This window comes from Canis lupus, chromosome 34, assembly GCF_048164855.1.
Source record: "Canis lupus baileyi chromosome 34, mCanLup2.hap1, whole genome shotgun sequence".
NCBI lineage: Eukaryota > Metazoa > Chordata > Mammalia > Carnivora > Canidae > Canis > Canis lupus.
Genome location: NC_132871.1, coordinates 8,451,445 through 8,479,050, shown reverse-complemented (window position 1 = coordinate 8,479,050; position 27,606 = coordinate 8,451,445). Strand labels below are relative to the sequence as shown.

Sequence of the window (27,606 nt, the reverse complement as noted above, 5' to 3'; positions counted from 1 at the left end):
TAGATAACTGTGCAGCCTACATCAAGTTATAAGGCCAAAGTTAAAAGAGGAACATATAAGGACTGGTCTCATGTTCAATAATTAGACAACTGTGCCCGATCCTTCAGTCTTCAAACACTTAAATGGCATATCTTTCAACTCTCTTAAGTACAAGAGAGGCAGTCTGGACTTTCCAAGAGAAAAATGCTCATGTGCCAAGAACACTTTAATAATGTAATTAATTAGGACCGAGTGAACTGGCCACCCTGTGGCAAAAATGTCTAGCTCAAATCCACTCTGGCAACATGACGATCAAGCATGTACTGTGGTCCTAGATTCCTTAGGAAGCAAGTTGAAAGACCTACATTACTCCTACTTCCACAACACAGCCAACCCCCAATTATATGGCTGCAGAAACTGTCACAATTGGCACCCGGGTCACCTCCAGATAAGTTGTCACTCTGTGTGATTATTGCAGTAGCCAGCAGCTATGGTGACAGTGAGGGTCAGCTCTCTGGATGGTAGAGTTTTCCAATTAATTTGCATAACTAGGCCTCAGTTCTTGAGATATTGGAGGACACAAATATTACCAGAAATAGCTACAGAGCAAAATGTCAGATTAAGAAGGAAGAAAGACTCCCGTGGGTGAGTGAGGATTACAGATATATTAAATGATGCATGAACCTGTTACAAAATTCAGAGCCAAGATGGCTGTCACCTGGCAGGGTACTTATCCCCTGCTCATCTCTAACATCTCAAAAATGGTATGGACAGATCAGGAAAGACCTTGAGGCCACAGTTCGCCATGGACCTCTAGAGATGCTGGAGCGTCTTCCATCAGCTTCCTTCCATGGGACTCAGTGAAGATCCTTCACCTTGCCGACATACAGCATGGGGTTTTAGCCCCTGAAGAATAACTTTCCCATTCCATTAGTATCTAAGAGGAAGTCCATGGATAAAAGGAAGAACTTGTCTTTTCCAAGACAAATTGATTCATGCCCTTTCAGACATGGTGGCAAATCAAGTGCGATAGCAACAAAAAATAATAATCTTGCCTTGAGATAACTCTACAATTCCAGGGGGACCTGAGACTGTAAAGCAGTATCATCTCTACCGAGAAATAGCTACAGACTACTAATCTTGGTCCAGACAGGGCCCTGGTATTTTCAGTGCCCAATTTGCTATTTTCATAACATCTTTGTAAACATCTAGAACTTCCAGATCTGCAAACAAAGGGCAGATGGGACTTTTTGAGCCTCCTCATGTTAAAATAATTAAATTTAAACTCAGCACAGTATCAGGCACAACGATCAATAATTAATACTCGATGAACGATAACATCTTGACCTTCTTCAGTATACTTCGTAGGCAGCACGTTTGGTAACTATTAGGAAAAGCAGCACATGTGAGAAATAAACTCTAACCTTCTGAAATGAGATTTGAAAGTTAAACTTCCTTGAGTCTAGACTGGAAAGTAACTGTTCGTCACAAGCCTGGCCACCAGTGACCAGGCCACTTATCCACAGAGTGCTAAGCTAGGGCTGTGCTAATGAACATATTCATTGACTTTATTTGCATGGCAGAAAAGCTGCGTAAAGCGATGAGGATGAGATGAAGCAAGTCATAGCTAAACAGCAAAGAAGCACCTTCTATGCTTAGTCGGGCCGACGAGGTCTCCCAGCCGTAGTCGTTGCGGACCAGGCAGCTGTACAGCCCTTGGTCCGCCCGCTGAACGTCGCTGATGGTAAGAAGCTGAATCTTCCCACTTTGGGACGGCCTCACTCTTCCAGAGGCCTCGATCTTTACGCCTTGGTGGGTCCACGTGACCTCAACAGAAGCTTCGTCTTTTAAAACACAGAGGAATCGAGCAGTGTCGCCGCATCTCACGGACAGATCCTGCAGGTGCCGGAGAATCTGCGGGGCCTCGCCCGCCGCCCCCTGGGCCTGGTTCCCGGGGCGTGCAAGGGATGCTCGGCGGCGCAGCGCTACACCGTGCACCGATGCCGCTGTGTGGGTGGGGCTCTGAGACAGACTCTCAAAGACCTGGGATTCGTATTCATATTCGAATGATGATCCTTGACATGACTTAATTTCGCTTTGGGACATTTTGCTCTCCTGCTTTGTGAAAGCGCAATCTGCCACTGCCTGGCACTTGGTGGGCTCTCTTACATCTTTCCCAGAACTCTGCCTACCTAGGGCTCGCACTGTATGATCAGGTGACAAGAAAGAGAAAAGAATATTAAGATCTAAGCGGTGGTACGTGGCTAGGTTAGTAACATGAAACGGCATGGAAGATGAGGATGAAAGATGTCATTGTCGCTTGGAAGCAGCATGCCAGATGCAGTGCACTCCGGATGTCAGGTCACACGAAAGAAAGTCCCTTCCCAGTGAAGTGATGAATGGATGATGAAGCCTCATGCGGCCGCCATAGGGAATCTGGGTCCTTCTTTCGGTTGTCACTGCAGCTAACCGTGACACAGTCTCTCTTTCTTTCCCACCCCTCTCCCCCCTCCCCCGCCCGAATACCATTTATCCCCTTTCTTCCATATACTGTATAAACATCATACAGCAAATGGATCATTAATGATCCAACAGGTGAGATGTTGTTTAGAAAAGTAAACACATCGAGCAAAGTTGATGCCTAAAAAAAATACTAAGGTAATGCACAGAATACATAACTTCAGAGAGATTTAAACTGTATAGGTTAACCTATCATTGAGAACGCAGGAGGGCTTGCTGGGTGTTACTAGATTAGTAAATTATGGACTGACCACAATATGCGGTGAGACAAACAGCAGAGACTCTCATTAGTAACAGTGGGAGTAGGAGGCATGAAGCAAACCCAAGTCTTTAAAAAGCAAGATGAGCTTTACCTTTTGGAGTCACTGTGAGTGTAGCTGCACAAGAGGCTTCCCCCGCACTATTGGTGGCTTTGCAAGAGTACTGGCCAGCATGCTCTGAGTAAGCATCAACTATAAGCATTAAAGCCATGCCTGTGGACTCCTCAAAATGGAAAACTACATCTTTTGTTGGTAGAATTGGGTGCTGGTTATGAAACCACTGGATTTCTGGCCTGGGAATGCCAAAAACCCTTGCGTGAAATCTGACTGTCTCCCCGCTGTGCACCCTGAGGCTTGATAGAGGCTGGATGAAGATGGGCTTTTGGCCAAGGGACTCCTTCTTAAATGAAACTGATGAAGAGACATGCCATTGGGAGTTTGATGTAACTTCTTCAAATTTGCTAAATCCTGAAAAGAAGCATGCCAACCTTTAATGTCTTACTCTGCATTGAAACCGGAGCTCATTTGGAGTTGTCTACAGATCTGCTGCAAATTTCTATGATGGACTAGAATCCAGCCCAATCCTAATTATCTTGTCAACATATGTCACTATGGTTCCAAGTCACACACGTTCACTTCCACTTTCCAGGCAAAGAAGCCAAGACATAAATAATCTAAGAAAGTTCACTATATTGTTTGTGAAGGCAGTCGTGAAGTACACAATTTGGTTCAGGTATTCCTATTCTCTGTTTTTATTTTTTTTCCCCCCTCTGGTTGTAAAATTACATTTTCTATTTTGCAAACCACTTTCAATTGATTGTTAAGAAAATATATGATTATTATAGTGTTTAAAATGAAGAGAAAACCCCAATTTCCCTTAATCCTGATGTATTTGTACATGATTCATAATACATAGATTAAGTTAGCCCAGCAAAAATAGTTTGTATAAAAGTAGTGTTATCTTGTTTTGAATCAAAGTGCCCTCCACTACCAGGGAAGTGTTTCTGATTGCTTTTAAGCCCCATCAGAAATGCTAAACCATCTTAGGACTGGGCGCCTCAACCTTCAGGCATTCTCTGACTGACAGTGAATACACCTAGCTGGTGTACAGACCTGAGGTCATCCTCTGCAGCCTCTGTGAAATCAGAATAGTGTCAGGACAATGGGGGGATAGTAACGCTTACATTATACATTTAAAAAAATTTTTCATCCTAGCTAAATGAGAAAACAAATCTACCTTTTTCTTTAGCATGTTTCTCTCCAGTCTGATACATGCTGATCAGAAAGCATGAAAGCTGGTAAGGAGAGCAATACGTTACAAAACATCATAAAGACAAAGCAGGGCAAAATAAGGAATGATGGTTTGTGATTCATAATAAGATGGGATAAATGGAAAGTGAGAATGTAGCATATAACATGGAAACAATTAGTTGCATTAAAAGAATTGTAGGGCCGGCGATGGTTTACATGGAGTCTTTAGTGACTGTTACTGACGTTGTAAGATTAGATCCATATTTAAATATGGTTCTTAAGGTTGTTTACTGTACCTGCCAGTCTCAAGTTGGCTGTGCTTGATACTTGACCCATAGCATTATTAGCAACAAAAGTGTAAGTTCCTTCATCTTCTGGATAAGCTTCAGCGATTTCCAGCTGGTAAGTGTCTTCAAATTGAGTCATTCTAAAGAACCTGGATGGCTTGATTTTCTTGTCTTTGCTGTACCAAGACACTTTTAGATCTGCATCACAAAAGGAATAAAAAAGACATTTAAAACACAAAAAGTGGTGGATATTTTTACCTGCAAACACAGTATTGATTGTATTGGTGACTATATTTCATATTCATCTTAATGGCTTCATATTTCTCTTCTGGGGCATGCCACATCTATTCTTACAAGATTTCTTCTCATCTTTAAGAAAGAAACATGATTTTAGAAAAATCCAGCTTATAAGCTGGTTGTAATGTTTGAAATTTTACAATTTTAGTTATATTCTTTTTAACCACTTGCAGGTCATGCTGTGGAAACAGGGACAAGGTTTTGATATAGTTAGAGACCTCAAGAAAAAGATAGTCATCATGATGTCATCATGATGGGTTTGATCTAGGATTGTGGTCACCTACTAGGACATGAAGTAAGGCAACCTGTGTTTCTGGTGGGCACAAAGATCAACTAAAAACAGAGCTGAGAAGGTCAGCATTCCCAGAAGTCTAAAACAGACACCCTATAGGCTGAAGGAAAAATTTCTATATTTTCATTACCAATGAGCAAATCTTGAAAGGTCTTAGCACGGCAAAAATGATTTTTAAAACTGAAAGAAAGAGTAATGAATTTGGGCATGTTAGATATCGTTGGCTTTTTTCATCGTAGCAGTAATAATAAATAATAATAAAACTAGCTCTTTTCACACAAAGAGTTGAATCATCTTAAAATGGTGGAACATAACCCAAAAGCAAAGATAAAATAATATTTTGTTGTTACAGCTTAAGGTCTTGAGAACTTAAAAAAATATTATACGTCCGTTGAAACAATCACCCTATAAGTCAAGAGGGGATTTACATTTATTTAGTCACTAGTTCTTAAAAGCCACAACCCAAGGCTTCTTGCTTTTGGAGTATGATTACTGTGTCACTTCCTTATCTCAATACCACCCATGGGGGGATTCTCTAGTAGTCCAGTCATCTAGCATTTGTTTGCATTTTAGCACAGATACTGGTTTGTGAAGGCCCATGAGGGTAGTTGTTTATAAACTACAGGTTCTCCTTTTAAAAACACAAATCTCTTCACTTCCTTAGGTAGCAAGGTAAGGAAGAAAATGGAATCCCGATACCACAGTTTCCCAGCTGTGTGATCTTAGACCCATCATTTAATCTCTCTGGACCAATTTTCCCATTTGTAAACTGAGATGCATAATAATTCATGAGCTCTTCATTGCAAAAGCACTGCTGTGTGATTTAAATGACTTACACACAGGAAGGGCTTTATAAACTACCGGCACAAGTCAGGCATTAAGCAAGAATGTCTAACCCCGTCCCCAAGGGATCAGCAGTGCCTTCAATAATTTGCCCCAAGACAGGGCCATGGAACATAATAGAGAACTCCATCACATGGAATTTAACAATCATTCTACATTTAGTTTGTCTGTTAAACCCCAATTGAAATGAAATGATGAAGAGTTGGTCCATCTCCTTACGGGGTTCTCCACATATTCCTACAACAAACCCTTCGGTGAACTGAATGAAGCCCTAGGACAGGCATGCATTGCCAACAATAAATGAACTAAAAGGTGAGACCTCTTTCAGTAATGGTTTTGGTGCTTCTGACTGGGCTGCCACTATCTATGTTGGTCACTGGCCTCTTTTGGCTTCTGTGAGGCCACCCCACTGCCACTGCTCCCCATTCCATCACTCCATTGTATATGGTCTTTAAATTCTGTTCATTCTACTTCTTTAATTCTCCCACAATCTACACCCTTCTTTCTCCTGACTCCTCTAGTTGAGGGCCTTGTCAGCACTCTCCAAACCTATTAGGATGACCTCTCCCTTGGTCCTCACCTGATCTCACCTCCCACATCTGTCCATTCCTCTTTTCATTACCACAGCATTGTCCCTGAAGAGCAAACCTGATCATGTTACTCAGAGGCTTACAAATCCTTCAGTCGCTCCTCAGTGTAAAGACGACAAAATCTAAAATCCTAAGCAGAGAATACCAAACCCCTTAGGATCTGGCCCTTGCCCTCTTTTCTGGCTTTCTCCTTCACTTATTACATAACTTTCCAACCATACTTAAACCACTGGTCGTTTCCAGCACATGGAGTGCTCTTGTAGGCCTTTCTGACTTGTAAATGTCATTCTCTGCCTAGAACACCATTGTGGTCAATGATCCTGTTGACTCGTCAATGCCCAGTCCATGCATCTCTCTCTGTCTTGCAAACAGACAGTACTGAGTACATGGGTTGTTACAGCACTTACAATCTTGGGATCTAATCTCCTCACCCACATGCTGAGCTCCAGGAAGGCAAACTCGGGTCCTGGCAGCCCTAGCAGCTAAAGTGATGTTTCAATAGCAAGAACGCTGACATTGGTAGAATAAAACTGAAGAGCTACTTAAATGAACAATGAGCATCCATCATTGCTAGACTAATTATTTATCATTTTATTTAGCTAGCTGTTGCTCGGTAAGCCTCCAAATGATACTGACTGATAACATGTAAAATAAATATTACTTAGCAAAAAACTAGCTTTATTACAAGTTTTAAAATTCTACTTTTCCAAATTGCTTTTGCATCAGTAGGTGGCACCAGAGACCTTCAACAGGCAAAACTTTCTCATAAAGGTACCACCAGATTGCTCAAGGTCAATCAAGTTTCACGCTTAAGTGAGTATTGAGTTCCAAAAAGATATGACTGGGATTTCTGAAGACTCCTAATTTTTTTCCAGTTTGTAGAAGGTAGGGGTGAATTTACTCTCCTAGGGTAATACCTGGTCAGAGGAAGTTGTGTAAATATTTTCAGTCCCAGGGGCATGAAAGTGTATCATTTGGTAAGCTTTTAAAAGGACATTTTACTATGAACTTAATTTTTGCCATATAGAAAATACATTTGCAAGAGGATGCTGAAGCCTCTATGTGTGTTATAAATAGCACCATAAATAGTAATCCACAAATTTATAAAGTCCATTTAAACAATTAAAGATGTCAGTCATATAGAAAAGATTTTTTCTTTCTACCCCAATTGGAGTCTTATAAAGGCTTTGAACATATTTTTGCAATACTTTAAAGGCAAAAATATAATGTTATTTATAAACAAAAAAACACTATGTAAAGATGTGCTTTAGACAATCCATATATGTGTATATGGATTTGAAAACTTGCCTCTCAAAATGCAAAGAAAGGATAAATTTAGTGAGTTTGATATTAAAACCCCATTTTTTATTATGTTAGTAGGATATTATCAAATAAATCTCTATTTCTTGATATTTAGTACTTCTCAAACTTTGTGTTTTGAGTCACCAAGTCTATGGGGTTTGTTCATGTTGGTTACTGAATACTAGACTTTTATGTTTGTATAATTCCCCTCTACAGCTATAATAAAATTAATGTACTGAGCACCAGTCACTTACCAGCCATGCCTATAGGTACTTTACATATATAATATCTTTTAATTATGTCATAAAAATCAAATAGGTCCATTTGGTTTCTAGATCAGCATCTCCATCTCAGAAGGGGAAATCATCAGGTCATAGAACGTCAATTGAAATACTAACTTGTTCAGGAAAATGGCTCATGGCAGTGCAGAGATTGAGTCATAAACTAATGGTAGAAGCATGATGATGATGATGATGATGATAATAATAATAATAATAACAACCCCACAGTTATTAGGAATGCTGTGAGAAGCCCAAGCTCTAAGGCTTTCCCTTTGGTGATCATACATAAAGGCCAAGCAAATGAGAGTGATTTTCATTTGGGATAAACTTGATTTACCTTTTCCTTATGTAAGGTAAATCTACAATCGTTATCAGCTTGAAATGGCTGCAGACATTTTGTTCCATTCTACCAAGACCGGACTCCGGGGTTGGGGGAGGGGCGGGGATATCTGGGAAGCATGCCCCTATTAAAGAGTATAATAGCTAACCCACAGGCGGGTTACTACGTGATAAACACTGGGCCATGAGCTGGTGTGTGTTATCTAGCACAATCCTGATTGGTGTTAGTCATTTGACAATCACTCTTTTGTCCAATTAACAGTTACTCATTGAATATACACTATATATGAAGCTACTCTAAGACAAGGACCCACCCTTGCTGCCAAGGATCCTACTTTCCAGTAGCTACTGCCTTTTTAGGCAATACGTTCTAGGTACTAAGACAGACTCCCTGCCCTTGTGAAATGTATGTTCTACGATTAAACACAATGCTATCCTTACTTTATTCATGAAGGAAAGAGTAGCATAGAAATCTCATCTTTGCCTAAGGTCACACAGGGGAGCCAGGATTCAAATCCAACCTCTGATTCCTATTTTTTATATTATAGGCTACTGCCTTCCAAAGGAATATACCTTTTCACACAAGCACTGTCAATAGACTGAATAATGCCTTACATATAAATAGACTCTTCTTTTGAAATATATGTAGGTACTATTATGATTAATAGAATAATAATTGTAGTTTTTGTTGTATTTTTTCAAGAGATAACAAAAGTTATCTAAGGGAACATGACATATTTTGAACATCAGAAAACACCAATCAAGTTCTTTTTTTCATTGTGGTTAAAAAAAAAAACAAAACCACATAATATAAAATTTACCACCTTAACCATTCTTAGATATACATTCAGTGGTAGAAAACATGGCCTATTCCTTTATTCAGTAATTCATGTGAGTCTTCTGCAAGATTCCCAATAAAATCAAATTATGCATGAGAGATGTTTGTGATGGAGGGAAAGGCGAGAAAACTTTCCTCAGATAGTTCTTTGTAAATATTAGCAATGAAACCTTTGCTCATAAACCTACCTGTTCCAGAAACTCTGCATTGAAAACGGGCTGGCTGTCCCTCAGAAGTGACAGTGTCCTGAAGCGGGGTGATGATGGCAGGAGGATAAACTGGCATTTCCTGATCTGGAGACACGACCTCTGGAACTAAGAAAGGGACCACAGGATTTGTTATGATTAAGCCACAGTCCCCAGCAGAATGGAGAATGCTGATTTATCTTAATTCACCTGGCAGCGGGGCACCTTCTAAAAGTTGGGGAGCAACCTGCTTTTATGAGCTCTAAATTGTATTTACAAACACAGAGAACACAAAGGCGGGTTTCTTAAGGTTTCATATTAGGCTGAGAGGTAGCCAAGGCATTTCTACCTTCCACTGAGAGTGAGGCTGAGGTTGTGGCAACTCCATAGTCATTCTTGGCTTCACAGGTATAAACAGCCGCATCCTCTGGGAAGGCTTCAATGAGCAGAAGTGTGTACTCTTGCCCATCGTGAAGAAATTTGCACTTGAATCCAGTGGAAAGCAGCTGCTCTTCCTTGTACCAGGAAATCTTGGGCTGTGGTCTGCCGGATATCACAGCACAGAAGCGGGCAGGCTTGCCAGACTGCACAGTTGCAGGCTGGAGCTCCTGCAGAATCTGGGGCGGTTCTGGTGCTGGGGGTGAATGAAAACAAACAGCTGGTGAAACAGTGTGACAACACGGGAGAACGTGTGAAAGTCTATGTTCATCCGTGGCCAGTCGTGATGTGTTCAGAAACAAAACTTTGGAATTGTGAGATCTTTACTTGTGTCAGAGTATTAGAACATTCTTGGTGCTAAGAGGGAAGAAAACATTTGGAATGTTGCCCTCAAAGAGAGAGAAAAACTTTTTTTTTTTGGTATTTTTTTTTATTGGAGTTCAATTTGCCAACATATATAACACCCAGAGCTCATCCAGTCAAGTGCCCCCCTCAGTGCCCATCACCCAGTCACCCCATCCTCCCCCACCCACCTCCCTTTCCACTACCCTTGTTAGTTTCCCAGATAGAACAACTTTAGAAAAAGATGTTTCTGGTATCCGAGGTCTGGTAAGGGGGTGTTCAGAGTGTTAAGCTTGTCAACATAATATGATCACCCCTTTCCTTACTGGGGTCTGGGCGGGGGTGGAGATGGGCGGTAGTCTCAAGAATGTTAGAACAACTGCCACATGCTACCTGTTTTACATCATTTGGGCAAACCATGTGGCTCATCACATCCAGGATTGTTTGTTCTGCAAGTATTTGTGTATATGTGAGTCATTTCTTTATGTACAGATGCTAATGAGGTACAATCAGTAAGTATGAAACAAAGAAGTGTTATTCCAGATCTAGTTCAAGGCAATTAAGTAGACTTAAAAAAAAAAAAAACCCTCACTTTCCCGCTATGCTAATTAAAGCATCTTCTCAGTGTTGGGATGAGGGAGGGGAACTGGGTATTTCATGGAATACAGAAATGGGGAGAAAGGACTTCTGTGAGGCTAGTTTCTGACCTTTACTTTTTTTGTGCCTCAGTCTCTCCTCTATTAATATAGAAATAATAAGAACTGGATGCCATGATGATTTGGTCTTCCTTCTAGGGATGATGGGAAGTTTGGCAATATGGCTCATTTTTATTAACTTGAGATGCTTGCCACTGTTCTTTCATCTGCTTCTGGGGCATTTGTTCAGGGATGACTCAAGGTTAAAATAAGGATGGGCAGTCCTTTTTCTTCTGTATTTAGGTTAGTCTCACTTCTAGGTCAACCTCAGATTCAGCTCTAAGTTTTCTAAAGAGAAAAGTGGATGGTTTAATGGCACTCCTCTGAGGACTTGGAATCCCCCTTAAAAGTAAGAGCCTCTGGTCCCAGGGTGTGGGGCAGAGAAAACCTGGCTCCATATTGCCTGTGGCTCTCTAGGCCCCCTGGGGTCTCAAAGAAGACTTCTGGATTTTCCCACTACACAGGAGAGGCTGGAAATGCCCCTGGGGCTTGGTAGCATTACTAGTCCTTAAGCAGCTGGGGCGAAGGGCAGACCAGCTGAAAGCTGTATCTGGAAAACCCACTGAGGGTCTATTAAAATTGATATACTGGGGGATCCCTGGATGGCTCAGTGGTTTAGTGCCTGCCTTCAGCCCAGGGCGTGGTCCTAGAGACCTGGGATCGAGTCCTACATCAGGCTCCCTGCGTGGAGCCTGGTTCTCTCTTTGCCTATGTCTCTGCCTCTCTCTGTGTGTCTCTCATGAATAAATAAGTAAAATCTTAAAAAAATTGATATGCCATGGAGATTCAACTATGTTGACCAACTAATCCACTAGGCACTTTCTAGAAATGACATCTTTACAGTTTTTAATAGCAGCTGTCCCTTTACCATAATGTGAAAGTAAATGTGGCTGCAAACATATGAGTACCATGGCTTCTTTAGAAATTGCTTAGAAACCATTGGAACTTTAGGAATTTAAAGGGGAGGATTATTCCAGAAGGATCCACAAAATATGTTAATATCTCTACCTACCATTGACGTAGAGAGTAACAGAACTCCTGTTCCTTCCTGCCACGAAGGTGTATTCACCAGCATCGCTATGCCTGGTCTCAGAGATAAACATCCGGTGGATTCTTCTCTCCACCACATATTGGTGTCGTTCTTGAATTTGGAAATTGATTTCAATGCCATCTTTATACCAGTGGGCATCAACATCGTCTTCATTGACTTCAAACTCAACGACAGCACGTTGTTTCTCAATAACCTTTGATGGAGCAACATAAAAAGAGAATTGAAGCCTTGCTTTCCTTTCAGTTTTAACCTGTCTCTAAACCCGCTCATTGCAAGAGCGGTGCTGAACCTATACGTTATGATATAAAAAGTTGTCTGGGGGTAGCACATTCTAATTTGTCCTGCATGACCTTAGACAAATGGCGCCCTAACTTCTTCTGTAGAGGATCATGCTTACACCTGCACTGAAGAGAGACGATTTGAATCCTTAAATGTTAGCTTCCTAACTAATAATAACTGATATAATGACACCTTCCATCTGTGGGCTTGTTATTTTTGTAAAAGCTCTTCTACTCTTCAATTTGATTTCATGCGGTCTGAACAATAGCCTCCCGGGGTAGGCAGAAACTATTAGCCTCTTTTTTAAAAGTGAGGAAATCGAGGTTCAGGATTGGACAGTAAAGGATAGAAGACATATTCAGGTCGTCTGCATCCTCACAAGGCTTTGGCATCACCACGGCCCTAAGGCCTGTCACGCCTGCTTCTGCTTCACGCCTGCTTTTGGCATCACCACGGCCCTAAGGCCTGTCACGCCTGTCACGAGCAATATGATAAATCTAAATTCAAATGATATTTCTCTTAACATGTCATCGCCATGACCGCATTTGGGAAGACAGGCACTCGTGAGAACAGGCTCTGCACGTGTGGAAGAGCGAAGGGATCCGGCTCGGCACCCTTGCTAGGAGTCCAGCTTTGTTCAAACAGGCCCTCTTGGACCTCCGGAGTGTTCCAGGCCAAGGCCCTACGTACCTGCCTCTCCACAGTAGAGGCCCCCGAGGAGGTGCCACCTCATCCTACATTCCCTCAATTCTACTTGCTGTGTCAGCACCACAACTTCAATTTTAGTTCTCTGCTGGTTTGTGAGGCTTGGCAGGTGGCCATTTATTAGACAGTGAAGTTTCTACAGCTGCTTTAATTAAAGTATCTCGACAGCTGCTGAGGACACACTATTTCCCTAAGTGAGGGGAAAACTGTGACTGAGCGGATGTCGGATTAAGAGTCTAAGCCAGCTGGGATCAGCTGTTTTCATTCTTTAGAAGACTGGGGTTAGAAAACTTTAAAGTCAAAAAATTAAGATATCAAACTATGGAGTCTGAGCTATTGATGACATCTCCCCAAATTCAGCATGTAGACAATACCTGAACCTCCCTTTTAAGACTTCGGATGCGAACGTCTCTGCCCTCTACATAGAGGTTAGCAGTGGACATGTTGCCTCCCGCCACCACTGCGTACTGCCCGGCGTCAGACATCCGGGTGGATGGGATGAAGAGGCGGTGGACGTATTTCTCTTTCTGTATCTTTATTCTAGGAATGAAATGGAAATTGAAGTTTAATATATGGTCATTCAAAGCAAAGTGGGAATTACTAGAACGTAGCAAAGCCAAACGACCGACCTATCCACGCTTGGCAGTTCTTGGCCGTCTTTCATCCACTGGACGGTGATGTCAGGTTCAGAAACTTCACATTCAAACATGGCACGCTTCTTCTCAAGAACCTTAATGTCCTTAATGTGTTTCCTAAATTCTATATGACGAGCTGGAACACAGTATGTACAAAAATGAACCTTTCTAATAGTTTTAAGACATAACTCACAGAGTGCATAATCCACCCATGCAAAGCACTCAATTCAGGGCCTTTCAGTGTAGGCAGAGTTGTGCACTACCCCCGAAAGACCACACACCCCTTAGCCATCACCCTCTAACCATCACCTCAATCAAGGTTAGAATATTCTCATTACTCCCGAAAGACCATCCACCCCTTAGCCACCACCCTCCAGATCCCTCTTATGGTCTCCCCTCAGATTTAGGCCCCAATCTACATCTCTACAGATTTGTGTATTCCGACATTTCCTATAAATGGAATCATACCATATGTGGTCCTTTGGGACTGGCTTCTTTCACTTAGCATAAAGTTTTTAAGGTTCATCCACGTTGTGGCATTATCAGCACTTGCTTTTTATTGCTAACAATATTTCATTAAACATACACCACATTTTATTCATTAATGAATGCACTACTTAGTATTTTATATAGTGCGTCTGACATTTATTTTTATGGATAAGACATTTGTGAAACCATACCTTCCACATAAAGGGTGGCTGTTGATGTAGCTTTTCCAGCCACAAAGGTGTACTCAGCTGCATCCCCAAAGTGAACGTTCCTGATGTTCAGTGAGTGCGTAAGCTTCTTGGTTCGCATCTGACACCTGTCAGTTGATTTGATTTCCACGCCATTCTTTAACCATTTGTAAGAGATGCCTTCATAGTTCACTGTTACCTCAAAGGTAATGGTGTCTTTCTCTTCAGCATTGATGTCCTTCAGCATGGACGTAATCATGATTGCTGCAAAGGGGGAAGGAAATACACCCCAGGAGGCTTTGTGTCAATACGATGGGAGTTATAACAAGCACAGGGTGCCAACTAGGAATGTGTTCAGTATGTCTGTCAAGGTGATTAGAGCTCAGGGAGGTGGGCTATGACATCTTCCATATCTTCCAGGGACCCCTCTACAGGACAATATCAGTGACAGAGGAACAGAAAGAGCTAGCAATAGATCCTAGAGCCTCTTTTACAAGTAGCCTTTCAAGGCTACTCTAACCAGAAAATTTTATCCAGGTGGAGATGCAGGTGCCTAACTTAGGGTGAACACACGGTAGATGTTTCAATCAAGGATTTTAGGAATGGATTAACTGGCCAGGAAGGAATCGTGTAGGATATGGAGTAACAATGAGGTTACCAAGTATTTTATATCATTTTTTTTTTTGTTCGTTTACTTACGGGTCACTTTCAGGGTGGCGCTGACTTGGTCATTGCCACAGACAAATGTATATTCCGCTGCGTCCTCAGTGCTGGTGTTCATGATGATCAGCTGGTGGAGTTTCCCTTGCACGACTATCTTGAACTTTTCACTCATCTCGATCTCCACGCCATTCTTTAGCCACATGGAAGGCACATTGAAGTGGGATACCTCACACTCGAAGGAGGCAGTTTTGGTCTCAGGTACCTCAATGTTTTTCATGGTTTTTGTAATATGTAATGCTTGGGAAAATCAAAAGCACTTCAGTTAATATATTTTATTTTAAAAAATGGGTAAAACCAACCAACCAGCCAACCAACCAAGGAGCACATGGGGATCATCCAGGGAAATGCCATAGGGGGCCATCTAATACTTACTCTCCACAAAAAGTTTAGCTTTGCATTCCAATTGCCCCACCACAGCTGTATATTCCCCAGCGTCCGCGGGGGAAATATGCTGCAGCATCAGCTTGTGGACCTTCCTTTCTGAGACCAGTCTGTGCTTGTCACTTGGCTTAATCTCCACATTCTTGTGGAACCATTTTACTGGAACTGTGTCATGGGAAACACTAACTTCAAAGGCAACGGTGGCATTTTCCAGGGCGGTCACATCTTTTGGCTTTTTAATGATCTTGACAGCTGATGAGGAAAATTAAACCAGTTCAGTTACACGGTTAGCTTAGCAGTAACCATATATTGGCTACTTGTAAAATGTGTCTAAACCAACTTACTCTCAACGTGCAGCCTGGCACTGGCTCCTAACTTTCCAAGCTTGAAGCCGTATACAGATTCATCCACAACAGCACAGTTTTTAATCCTGAGAGTGTAAACTGTTCCTTTGACTGAGATGTCGTACTTGTCATTGGATTGCAGCACAACCCCATTTTTGATCCACTGGACGCCTTTTACATTAGGATGAGTAAGCTCAACAGTGAAAACAGCATCCTGCGTCTCTGTCACTGTGAGGTTCTTCAGAGTCTTCTTAATTTTGACAGCTGAAGACAAATTTATGATTCGTTTAGGAAATAAAGATGGTATGATCAAGTAAAAGAAGTGCTGGAATAAGATCATTAGCTGGTCATCTTGCAAAAGAACGATTATCAAAAATTTTGCAGTCATGCAGCACCTCTATTTTAAAAGACACCTTGAAATTATTTAGGAAAACCTGAGACCCAGTTTGAAATGTACACTGCACAATGATTTTTCTACATTTGAATGAGATGAAGTTTGCATAGCCAGATACTAATAGCTTAATAGACTGGGGGAAGAGCAAAAGAGGGATAGAGAATGAGAGTGTCTAATTAGGCATTCCTCTGAGCTAATTAGGCTGTTCCTCTGAAATGGCTTCTTCACAGAAACACATCTCAAAAGCAATGTTACACCTTGTGGTACATGGCTCAGGAAGTTTTGAGAGTTTATAATGATTTCGTGAAGTTAAGATTTTTGGCATCCCGAATGGTTATACCATTGACTTTTAAAACGATAACTGTCAAGAATGATGCAAAATGAATACATCTGTTATATCACTAACCTTCAACTTTGAGTTTGGCAGATGTTTTGGAGGTGGCCACCTTGTAGGTGTATTCTCCGATGTCATCTAATTTGGTGGCAGCAATGATAAGTCTCCTTTTGTGGCCATCAGATTCACTTCTGATGTTGTTACTCAGTGGTAGGTGTTTGCCATCCTTCAGCCATTCGCCTTCGGAATCTGGGTTGGCAACTTCACATTCAAACACAGCTTCCTGCGATTCAGCCACAGTCTGATCTGTGAGTGGCTTGGAAATGGCGCCCCCTTTGGAACAAGAGAAGTACAAATGTGAGTCCTTTAAAAAATATTTAATACACAAAGATACCTTTGCACAATTAAATATAAAGTATCACATTTTAAAACATGATTTTGAATATCATGAAAGGTCTACTAGAATTATTTTTGCTCATATTGAGATGATATCACAAAACCCTATTCTACTGAGCATGATTGGTAACCAGGGAAAATACTGGAATCAGGAAGGTTCTGCAAAGGGAAAGCAACTGCTAATATAGAATTTTGAGAACCGTACCACCTGGGTGGCCTCTAACTCAATGTCTCCTTCAAAAGTATTCTACTTAGTTTTCTAACTATTGTTTGCTGCAAATATGTCTAATATTTGATTGAGAAAAGAAGTGCTAAGCAAAGTGTTCAGACATTAATATTTCTTCGTTTAGACTCTAAGATTCGATCCTTACATACTAAAAATCATTGTTATTTTTCAAGATTTAATTATTTACTTGAGAGAGAGGAGGGAGAGGGGAAGAGAGAGGAAATGAGAGAGGGGGAGTGGGGAAGAGAGGGAGGAAGGGAGGGAGGGAGGGAGAGAGAGAGAGAGAGAAAGCGCACACACAAGCAAGCCATGGTAAAGGGAGGAATCTTCAAGCAGACTCCACACTGAGCACACAGAGTGATGTGGGGCTTGATCCCAGGACCCTGAGATCATGACCTGAGCTAAAATCAAGAGTTGGCTGCTCAACTGAACCACCCAGGCACACCTGCAAAATCACTGTTTTGACATGTGTTATCTCTTTTGTGAAGCTTCCTTCCCCTATTGCCTCCATGGCCATTATCCACTGGCAGAAAAAAAATTACTCCTTCAGCAAGTTAGTTGCTGATGTATCTGTCCCTTTTTAAATTGTGAATTCCTCAAGATAAAAATATCCTACTTATTCATTCTTGTGTCCCATGTTTCTAGTAGTGTCTTGCCTGTGGTAGGTCCTTAAAAATGTTGAGTAAAAAAAAAAAAATGTTGAGTAAAATCATATAGAGGCTCATAGTTTTTCCTTGTTTGTAACACATTTAAAAACATGCAATCAATATTAGACACGTCAAAGTGCAGGATCTAAAATTTTGAATCGGAAGTTTTTTCCATGGTCAAATATCTGAGGAAATACTATAATGTAATGAAGTATAAGCCATGAAACTTTCACATAAAGTAGGACACAATTCCCATATGGACTTTACAATTTAATCCTGATATCATAGCTCAACTCCTCAAGAGTTAAATTGTAATGAACCAAACAAATTAATGATGACTTCTAGTTTTTCTTGACAATTGATTTACGCTTTTGGTTTTTCATTTTGAAGCAAGGGATTTCTGCTGAATGAGAATGGTTTACTTCATGTCATAAGAAAGAGATACACAGAGTTACATTTTAAAATATTCATTGGGTTCATAAAACAAATATGAAGGGAAGAAAGGAAACAAAAGTTAGAAACAAGAGTGATTTTTTTAAAAAAGACATACACCTTTAGAGTAGGAAATTTTAAATAAATCTCAGCTCAACAAATGATTATTGATCATCTATCATGTGCAATATGTTAGAGAACACAGATGAGAAAGAAGCAATTCCAGATTTGGGGAGCTTATACTCTGATGTGAGAAGATACGGCAATAACCCAAGTATGTGATAAGGGCTACGGAAGAGACACACACAAAATAATCCTGAGGTTGGAGCAGTAAGATCTTACTCAAATGGGAAGATTAAAGAAGTCTTCACAAGAAGATGGCATTTGAGGTAGGTCTGCCCAAAAGAACATGGTGGGGACAGTGTTGAGGTAACTATTGGCTTCGAGAACAGCAGAAGCATGGAAGTACAAATTGATGGGAATTTGAAAGGAAATAGGCCACAATTTCTTAAATTAAAACAACTGTCCTACATAAGAACTTAGATTAAATGATAAATGTACCAACCTGCCACAGTAAGTTTTCCAGATGTCATATTTTCTCCGGCAAAAAATGTGTATTCTCCTTCATCATCTTTCATCATATTTAGAACTGTCAACTTATATATTTTTCCATGAGCTTCGATCTTATATTTGGAACTGGGTTTGATTTCCTTGCCCTTAAAATTCCACAAAACATCAATTCCTGAGTGGGACAGCTCCACTTCTAAGACCACGTTTTGGGTTTCTGTACAGGTAAGGTCACGAAGACCTCTGATAATTTTAATTTCTGGGGGGGAAAAAAGAAGATAATCACTTGGTGACTATTACACTGGGAAAACAGAAGGCTTAAAACACTGATAAATTAAACGGAAGAATCCTTACTTTCCACAGAGACATCACAGCTCGTTTCAACCCTGCCAACCATCAGCTTGTAAGGTCCTTCATCGGAAGCGTGGGTCCGGTTAATCACTAGTCGCTGCTTAGTGCCTTTGACAATGGCTTGTACGCGATCATCAGGTTTGATTTGTTCATCATTTAAGTACCATTTAACAGAGGTCACGTCAGGGACCGAGACCTTACATTCGAGCACAGCCCTGGTACCCTCAAGCACATTAACATCCTTTAGGGGTGTTATCACATCAACACCTGCAAAACCACACACACAAATAAAAGATTTGTGAATGTGAATTTTATTTTAAATGCCTGCTTATTAAAGTTTTCCACCTAACACATAAAATATGTAAGCTGCGCTCACTGTAGACAGAGACGCGCCCACTGGTTGATAGTCCGAGGGATGGAATGGTGAAGGAGTAATTTCCAGCATCCTCCTTGGTCATGTCTTCAATAAGCAGCATGTGTGACTGTTTGTCTATCACAATGTGAACCCTGTCGCTGGGCTGCACTTCTTGGCCATCTTTCATCCAGACACCTTCCACGTTCTCTAAGGAGACCTTCACTTCAAGCTGAACGATGTCACCTTCACAGACTTTTTGATCACTAAGTCCTTGTAGGATAGCAATGGGGCGGGCTGTGAAATATGGGGAGAAAAAAGAAGCACGTGATGATCACTTCTTTATCAATAAGCCTTAATGATACTCAGCGAAGGCCAAGAGGAACAGGGAGGCTTACGTTTCATCTTGAGTTTACAGGTTGTCTTTTTCCCATCGACAACAAAGCTATACTCCCCCTGGTCCTCTTTGGTCACATCCTTAACCGTGAGGTTCTGGCGTCCACGGCGAGATGTAATTGTGTATTTGCCATTGGATTTCAGCTCCACGCCATTATGATACCATTTGCCTTCTATATTTTCTGGGGATATGACGCACTCTAACTCTCCTGAAAATGATTCCGGAACTTCGATGTCCTGAAGTTCTTTCACAAACTCAACCACTGCACCTGAGGCATAAGATAAAGGGAAGTTAATTTCTCTGGAGAGCTAGGCATCTAGACTCAGGGTTGAAAACATTCCTTGTAAATCTCTTAAGTCCCCCCATGCTATCAGGAATATTCTTAAATATCTAACCACTGATAGGCTGAGAAATATATTTTGAAGAAAAATAAGCTATTTTGATTTTTAAATTATCTTTTGTTTATTTTTAAAAGATTTTGTTCATTTGAGAGTGAGACAGCGAGAGAGAGAGAGAGAGAGCAGGAGAAGGGCAAAGGGAGAGATCCCAGGACCCTGGGATCATGATCTGAGCTAAAGGCAGATGCTTAACGGACTGAGCCAGCCAGGTGCCCCTAAATTATTTTTTGAAGCACAGAATTTTATTTCGATATGAACATTTAAAAAACGAGACATCAAAATAACCTTGGTTTTTAAAAATTCAAATTGTCAATATTCTTAATTACTGGTATAAGTTCAGGAATCCTGCCATGGAGCTTATATCCAATTCCCAAATAATTCCTTTTATGAGAGGAAACCTGCAAAGCTACCTTCATCCCATACTAAGGGTGACTTTAGAACTTAAATAAATAGTGAAATTATTATTTATTACCTTCGACAATAAGTTTCGCTGTTGTTTTTACGTTTTCATCTTCCACGAGGACGCAGCTGTAGTCTTCGGCGTCGGCCGTGTCAATCGTCAGTATGGAGAGGAAGTGAACCTTCCTGTCAGAGTGCATCCTGTACTTATCTCCCGCATGAACCTCCACACCATCTTTATACCACTTCACTTTGACAAATGGCTCTGAAGTTTCACATTCAAAGGTTGCCATGGTGTCCTTTTCCTTAGCAACCACATCTTGTAATTCCTGCGTGAAAATGATCGATTGCTTGGCTACAAGGAAAGGGGGGGAGAGAAAGACATCACATTAAATTAAACCCACAATTTGAATAATGGGAAAAGAAAATCAAAAGAAATGCACTAATGGATATTCACGGATAAATAGAGACAGATCCATCAAACCAAAGACATTCAAATTACCTTGGACAAGTAAGAACGCATGGCTTGAGGTTTCGCCAGCTATGTTGATGGCTTTCACCATGATGCTGGCCGAGTCCTCAGGAGTCACATCTCTTATGACCAGTTCACAAACGTTGTCTTCAGGCCAGTACCAGTAGATTCGGTCAGAGCGTTCGATCTTGACACCATTTTTGTACCATTCACATTCAGGATCTGGTTTCCCCACCACTCTGACCCGGAAGTGTGCATCAGATCCTTGGCCCACTGTTTGGCTTTGGATTCTTTCAAAGATTTTCGGTGCCTCCATGCTAGGACTCAGTTCAATTTTATCAGGTTTAAATGTCGGGATAGTGATCTTGCCTTCTTCCATGAGGGCTTTCTTCTCCTCTTCAGTTAATTCTTTGGTCCAGTGGAGAAGCTCATCTTTTGTCTTCCTGAGGAGCTCTTCATAGGACTCATCCTTCTTCCGAGACTTGAGCTCCACCGCAGTGATGGCTTCATAATATCCCTCCTCGGTTCTGCGCTTGAACTTACTGCGCAGCTCTTCTGACTCTTCAGATACTTTTTCGTGGGTAATTCTTTCAGCCCTTTTCAATTTCACAACTTCCTTGGCTTCGGTGGTATCAACAGGCCTATCTACTTTTTGTACTTCAAACTGAAGTTTTCCAGGTTCGTGTACGTGGAACTCGGGCTTTGGTTCCGGGGCTCGCCTGAGAACAGACCTAAAATCTTCCCTCTGCTGGATCTCAAGTTTCACCTTATGCTCTATTACACCTTCGGGATTTTCGGCGGTGACCTTGACTTCCCCCGTATCGTATGATTTGCAGTCCACAATGTCCAAATAATGAATGCCATCGTAGCGAACTCTGAACCTTTTGCTTTTGCGGATCAGCTGTCCATTGAGGTACCAGTTGACTTTGGGTTGAGGGTAACCTGTCACCCGGCATCGGAATCTAGCGGTCTCCCCTTCCAGTACTCTTACTGGCTCTGGGAACAAGACGATGTCTGGTTTTTGCTTCTCTTTCTGATCTGTCGTTACACCTGTCAGCGCACCTTCGTGAGCCATCCTCTCTAATTCTTCAATTCTCTGTAGGCCTTTCCTCCCCTCAGGCAACTGAGATTCTTCCACAAGACTCTTTTCATCTTTAACGATAAGTGTGGCAGATGTGTGATCCGTTCCATATTTGTTAGTAGCTCTGCAGGTAATGATACCACTGTCTCTGGAATATGCAACTCCATAATCAAGGCTGCAATACCCAAACTCATTGATCATACGGAGCCTGTTGGCTGCTTCAAGTGGCTTTCCATCGTGGAGCCATTCCACCACCATCGTTGGGTCACCAATGGGTGTTAGCCTACACTCAAAGTGGGCAGGCCCAAAGCGCTTGAGTCTCAAGGAAGTGAGTTTTTTCTTGAAAAATGGTTTTTGTTGTTTCTCTTTATCATAGAGGTCACCCTCTTCCCATTGCTCCTGACCATATCGCAGATGGAGGGGCTCCAGTTCTGGGGCTGCAATCTCCTTTGCTCTGTACGTCCCTCGCGGGATGATCAATTTTCTCTCGGGTTCAGGCTCTGCAAACTCGACCTCAACATTCACTTTGCATCTCGTGGTGTCTCGGCCAGCCTTATTAATGGCAGTTGCAGTATACCAGGCCGAATCCTGGCTGACGGTGGAATCAATTTTAAGGGCGGCTTCTCCCTTGGTGCCTTCAATTCTGCAAAAGGTGAAAAGGAAATCAATACAGAAGTAGTGATTGCTTCCTTGGCTATTGGATTTGTATAATGAGCTTAGTTTTTATTATTTTCAAGTAAACTCACCTGATTTTGGGATATTTATGAGGTACAATGATGTCACTGTTTTTCAGCCATACAATATCAGGGTTGGGATTACCCGTAGCTCTGACCTTCATTTCAAGTCGAGAACCTTCCTTTATATTGACATTTTTAAGCTTTTCTACGAACATCGGTTTTACCTGATGTTCCACAGCTGGAAGAGAAAGGTTATGATACAGAGTAAGTAGGACTGAAATACCTGTTTATGGCCCAAGTGATAAGGTAGTTTCTTTTTTTAAGAGCAAATACCTTCCACAGTTAAAATCACTGAAATTGAAGATTTGCCTGCCCTGTTTTGGGCAACCACAGTCCATTCCCCAGAATCACTGGGCGTTGCAGGGACAATAATCAGCGATTGGGTACCATCTTCTTTAATGACTACTTTATGGGTATAATCATTGACAATTTGCTGGCCTGTAAAAAATTAAGTAAAAAGGAAAACACATATCAAAATAATTGTTTTTAAAGTGTTGCACACATCTACAAACTTAATTTTGCATTTAATGATCTACAAGTAAAAACTCATCATACTTACCATCATGAAACCAGAAGGTCTCTGGCATAGGTCTACCAACAACTTTTAAGTCAAATCTGGCAGTCTGCCCTTCTAAACATTTGAAAGAAGCAGGCTTTAACACAAAGACCGGCTTATACAGTCTCTCAAGTTGTGACTCATCGGTTTCCTCCAGCCTACGTCCAGGCGACATCCTTGCAGGGGACATCCGTGCAGGGGACATCCTTGCAGGGGACATCCGTGCAGGAGACATGCGTATAGGAGATCTACTCACTGAACGTGGAGAGATAGATCTGAAAAACAAAGGCAAAACAGAATATTTTCATGAGGCATAGAGAAAACACAGCAAAACAAACCTGTTTAACGTTATTTTAGAATTGACTTCATGTCCATTTTGGAAGGCACTTCAAAATCATTGGGACCCAAAACAGAATATATTATTATTGCCCCCAAATCTATGTTTTTCATAGATCCTCAATTACAGTCAGTAATTCTTCAACCATAGCCAGGTACCCAGCCTTAAAATCTTGGAGCAATTCTTCCATAGTTTTTCCCCTCCCCCCCCATTTAATTAGTCACCAAACCCTTTGGATTCATCTGCCAAAACATCTCAATAAATATCAGTTGGTTAAATAAGCCAGTGAATACATTTATAGAAAAAGAAAAATAGAATTTTTTAGCCTAGAGAAGGGAAAATGTAGAAATTGTATTTGAAGAAAACCCAAACCCTACTTGCACATCACAGTCAGACTGGCTTGGATTGAATTTCAAGTGTTGGCACCACCACTTACAGGGCAAGTGTAAGACAATTTTCATAGGCTCATAGAGACCAAATGCTCCCACTTCTAAAGTAGTAATACTAATACCTACATTGCAGAGTTGTATAAATTAGTGATAACTTATATAAAATTAGGGGCTTAGTAAACCTTTACAGTTTTCTTTTTTATGAAAGATTTTATTTGTTTATGAGAGAAAGAGAGAACAGGAGCATAAGCGAGGGGAAGAGAGGGAGAAGCAGACTCCCTACTGAGCAGAGAGCCTGACTCGGGGCTGGATCCCAGAACCCTGAGACCATGACCTGAGCTGAAGGCAGCCGCTAAATTGACTGAGCCACCCAGGTGCCCCAACCTATATAGTTTTTAGAGTATTAGTTACAGTGCTGGCAAAATGGATAGCATGCTACACTAATGAAAATGCCTTGCTCACCTTACACAGGGGCAAGAAATAACAATACATAGCAATCATCTGTATTGCTAATGGCAAATTTCTGTGCTTTCTGAGCCTTATTATTATTATTATTATTATTATTATTTATTATCTCTGACACAATAGCAATTTGCTACTGGGATATTTGGGGTTTTAAACAATTTAAATCTTAACCCAAATTATTCTAAGTATTACCTGATTCTGCTCACTGGCTCTGGTGTGGGTATGTAAGTCGGAGCACCAAGAGGCGCAGCAGGCTCTACATACAATTTCCCTGAGCAAATTGCATTTCCTTTCATATTGCTGGCAAATGCAGTATAGATGCCTTCATCTTCTGGAAGAACAACTGGTATGCGCAGACTAGCTCTGCCATCTTGCAGGAATTCCATTTGGTATCTCTCTCCATGCTTGATGCGCTTGCCATCTTTGTACCATGCAATCTGCAAATAATATCATGTATAGTTGAAAAAATTAGATCAAATTGTTATTGTAACCAATCTGTATTTTATTGTAGTGTGAGGTATGACGTTTATATTTTACCTTGGGTAATGGATATCCAGACATCTTGCAATGAAAAGTGACACCCATCCCCTCAAGAATTCTATAATTCTTGATTCTTAAGTCAAATCCTGCTTCAATAGCTTCAGATTCAGAAATGTCAACTGCCATCTTTTCTTCTCCATCTTCTTCAAGAAGTTCTTCTAAGGTAGTCTTTATTATTCTGTATTCAATTTCTTTGATAAGCCTCTCTTCAAAGGAAGAAATATGGAATTCCTATATAGTAAAAAAAAATGACAGTTGGTTAAAAAATATATATCCTGACTGACAGAAATAATCTTTAGGACTATTAGTTTCAAAGATAAGGACTGGTTATGGTTTTTGACTGGGAGAAAATTCTAGAAGGCTTTTTGGTTTTGCTTTTGTGTGTGTGTGTGTGTGTGTGTGTGTGTGTGTGTGTTTTCCTGGTTCTGGTTTTTAGAGAGAATTAGATGAGTCACTCTTTTGTTTTTTAATCTACATTATCATCATTTTTCCCAGTTCATGTTGGGGAATCTTGGGACAAAGATATTCTCAGGGCACAGGTTACATTTGGGATGTTCACATCCTACAGATGAAAGGATCTGGGCAATAGTGAATTTGGTCATCCTAATATTTGTCTTTTTCTACATATATGGAATCCCTGTTTCTAAAGCCACATTGTGCAACATTTCATGAAGATTAAGGAAACTCATCAGCATTGAACTTGGACACACTAATTGTAGTCTAACCTTGACCCCATTCCTGGAAAATGAAAATATTAAAAAGAGGGGCATTGTGGACGGTAAGTATAATTTATGAACTGAATTACTTGGTCATTCTTCTACTCACCTGTTCTTCTACAAAAGTTCTGACCATTACAGTATCTTTGGCCATTTTTTTCCTAATTAAGGCCTGTTCCTTTTCATACTCTTTTTCATAATCAGAGTATAAAAATCCAGGTGCCATTTCTCCAACTTTGGGTTCTTGCACAAATGCAGTCATTTGTGTCTGGTAAAGCATTTCTTGCTGGGACTTCATCAGTGACTCATATTCAGCTAGGAGTTAGGAACACCAGTTAGTTTTTTTTTTTTTAAGTTTTCATTTAAATTCCAGTTAGTTAATATACAGTGTAATAGGAGTTTCAGGCGTGCAGTACAGTGATTCAACACTTCCATACATCACCTGGTGCTCATCACAAGTGGATCCCTTAATTCCCATCACCTATTTCACCCATCCTCCTGCCCACTTCCCTTCTGGTAACTTTCTGTTTGTTCTCTATAGTTAAGAGTCTGTTTTTTAGTGTGTTCTCTTCTCTCTCTCTCTCTCTCTGTCTCTCTCTCTCCCATTTTGCTCATTTGTCTTAAGAATATGAGTTAATTTTAATGTTCTTATGAATAAGTGTTCATGCTGCTTCATTCAAGCAAACCCAACACTAGGGAAAATTGATAACCAAAAGCTGGATTTTCCACATGCACTTATTAAAGTGCTCAACCTACGTTAGATTGAATTTCAAAACCAAATTTTCATTAACAAGTCAAAGTAGCACTACTATTGTATTAAAAAAAAACCCTTTATTAGCAGTCAGTTCTTTAGGATCTATCCTGGTAGTCTTCCTAATTTGCTGTGTGGTTTTTGGCAACTCATTAATCTTCCTGGGTCTTGAGTGTTCTATCTGCTAAATGAGGAGAATATCCTAACTTTCTCAAGCGGGTCTTATGCAGATCAAATGAGACAGAACATGGGATGTCCGCTGTAAATGTGAACAATTAAGCAAAATTAAATGTGACCCACAGATATATTTTGTTTGGCCTGAATGCCATTATACTTTTTGTCATATTACCTTGAATACCGACCAGTCTTGATTTCCAGGTTTTCTTTTTCTTTTTAAGATTTTATTTATTTGAGAGAGAGTGAGCTCATGAGAGAGAGCACACATGAGCAGGGAGAAGGAGAAGCAGACTCCCCTGCTGAGCAGGGAGCATGACATGGGGCTCGATCTTAGGACCCTGGGGTCATGACCTGAGCCAAAGGCAGACACTTAACTGACTGAGCCACTCAGGGGCCCCTCTTTGTGTGTGTGTGTGTTTTCAAAGATTTACTTATTTATTTCAAAGAGAGAGAGAGTGCCTGCATGCATGAGCAGGGGAGGGGCACAAGGAAAGGGAAAGAACTTCAGGCAGACCCTTCACTGAGCATAGAGCCTGATGTGGGGCTTGATCTCACAATCCTGAGATTGTGACCTGAGCCAAAATCAAAAGTCGGATCCTCAAACAACTGAGCCAGGTTTCCTTTAAAAATATCAGAAACTCTAGAAACATTGAGCCTGGCATGTGTGTGCCTGGCAACAACACAGTGGAGGTAGGGAGCTACTAGACCCTTCATAGTTTCCAGTTTGCCACTGTCTTCATTGCACTCACTAACACTATCTGCCTGGATCTTGAAGGCAACTGGATTTGGAATCCCTGCGTCTTCAAAACATGCCTGCGCCAGAGAGAAAGTAAGGGCTAGAATCTTGAAGTTTAGCACCAGTATGGCTTTTGAGGCCATGTGGTCTAAAACATTTCCCTTACAGTGAAGGCCAAAAGGGGGCAGCGACGTGAGACAGAGCCAGGATCAGAACGGGGAT

The 27,606-nt window shown here is 41.0% G+C and overlaps 1 protein-coding gene across 2 annotated transcripts in view; it reads right to left on the bottom strand.

Moving 5' to 3' along the window:
• TTN (titin) overlaps nucleotides 1-27,606 on the bottom strand; it is a 274,035-nt gene that overhangs the window by 218,746 nt on the left and 27,683 nt on the right. For both annotated transcript variants that reach the window (XM_072811094.1, XM_072811093.1), the window contains exons 22-44: nucleotides 25,830-26,035; nucleotides 25,002-25,235; nucleotides 24,657-24,901; nucleotides 23,277-23,548; nucleotides 22,991-23,155; nucleotides 22,727-22,895; nucleotides 20,930-22,623; nucleotides 20,501-20,782; nucleotides 19,632-19,898; nucleotides 19,258-19,530; nucleotides 18,885-19,148; nucleotides 18,529-18,789; nucleotides 16,335-16,595; nucleotides 15,535-15,798; nucleotides 15,182-15,442; nucleotides 14,786-15,046; nucleotides 14,090-14,350; nucleotides 13,404-13,545; nucleotides 13,149-13,314; nucleotides 11,752-11,983; nucleotides 9,614-9,898; nucleotides 9,268-9,393; nucleotides 4,307-4,495 (exon numbers count right to left, since the gene is read on the bottom strand). In XM_072811094.1, coding sequence (XP_072667195.1) covers nucleotides 4,307-4,495; nucleotides 9,268-9,393; nucleotides 9,614-9,898; nucleotides 11,752-11,983; nucleotides 13,149-13,314; nucleotides 13,404-13,545; nucleotides 14,090-14,350; nucleotides 14,786-15,046; nucleotides 15,182-15,442; nucleotides 15,535-15,798; nucleotides 16,335-16,595; nucleotides 18,529-18,789; nucleotides 18,885-19,148; nucleotides 19,258-19,530; nucleotides 19,632-19,898; nucleotides 20,501-20,782; nucleotides 20,930-22,623; nucleotides 22,727-22,895; nucleotides 22,991-23,155; nucleotides 23,277-23,548; nucleotides 24,657-24,901; nucleotides 25,002-25,235; nucleotides 25,830-26,035 — 6,780 coding nt within the window. The remainder of the gene's footprint in view (nucleotides 1-4,306; nucleotides 4,496-9,267; nucleotides 9,394-9,613; nucleotides 9,899-11,751; nucleotides 11,984-13,148; nucleotides 13,315-13,403; nucleotides 13,546-14,089; nucleotides 14,351-14,785; nucleotides 15,047-15,181; nucleotides 15,443-15,534; nucleotides 15,799-16,334; nucleotides 16,596-18,528; nucleotides 18,790-18,884; nucleotides 19,149-19,257; nucleotides 19,531-19,631; nucleotides 19,899-20,500; nucleotides 20,783-20,929; nucleotides 22,624-22,726; nucleotides 22,896-22,990; nucleotides 23,156-23,276; nucleotides 23,549-24,656; nucleotides 24,902-25,001; nucleotides 25,236-25,829; nucleotides 26,036-27,606) is intronic.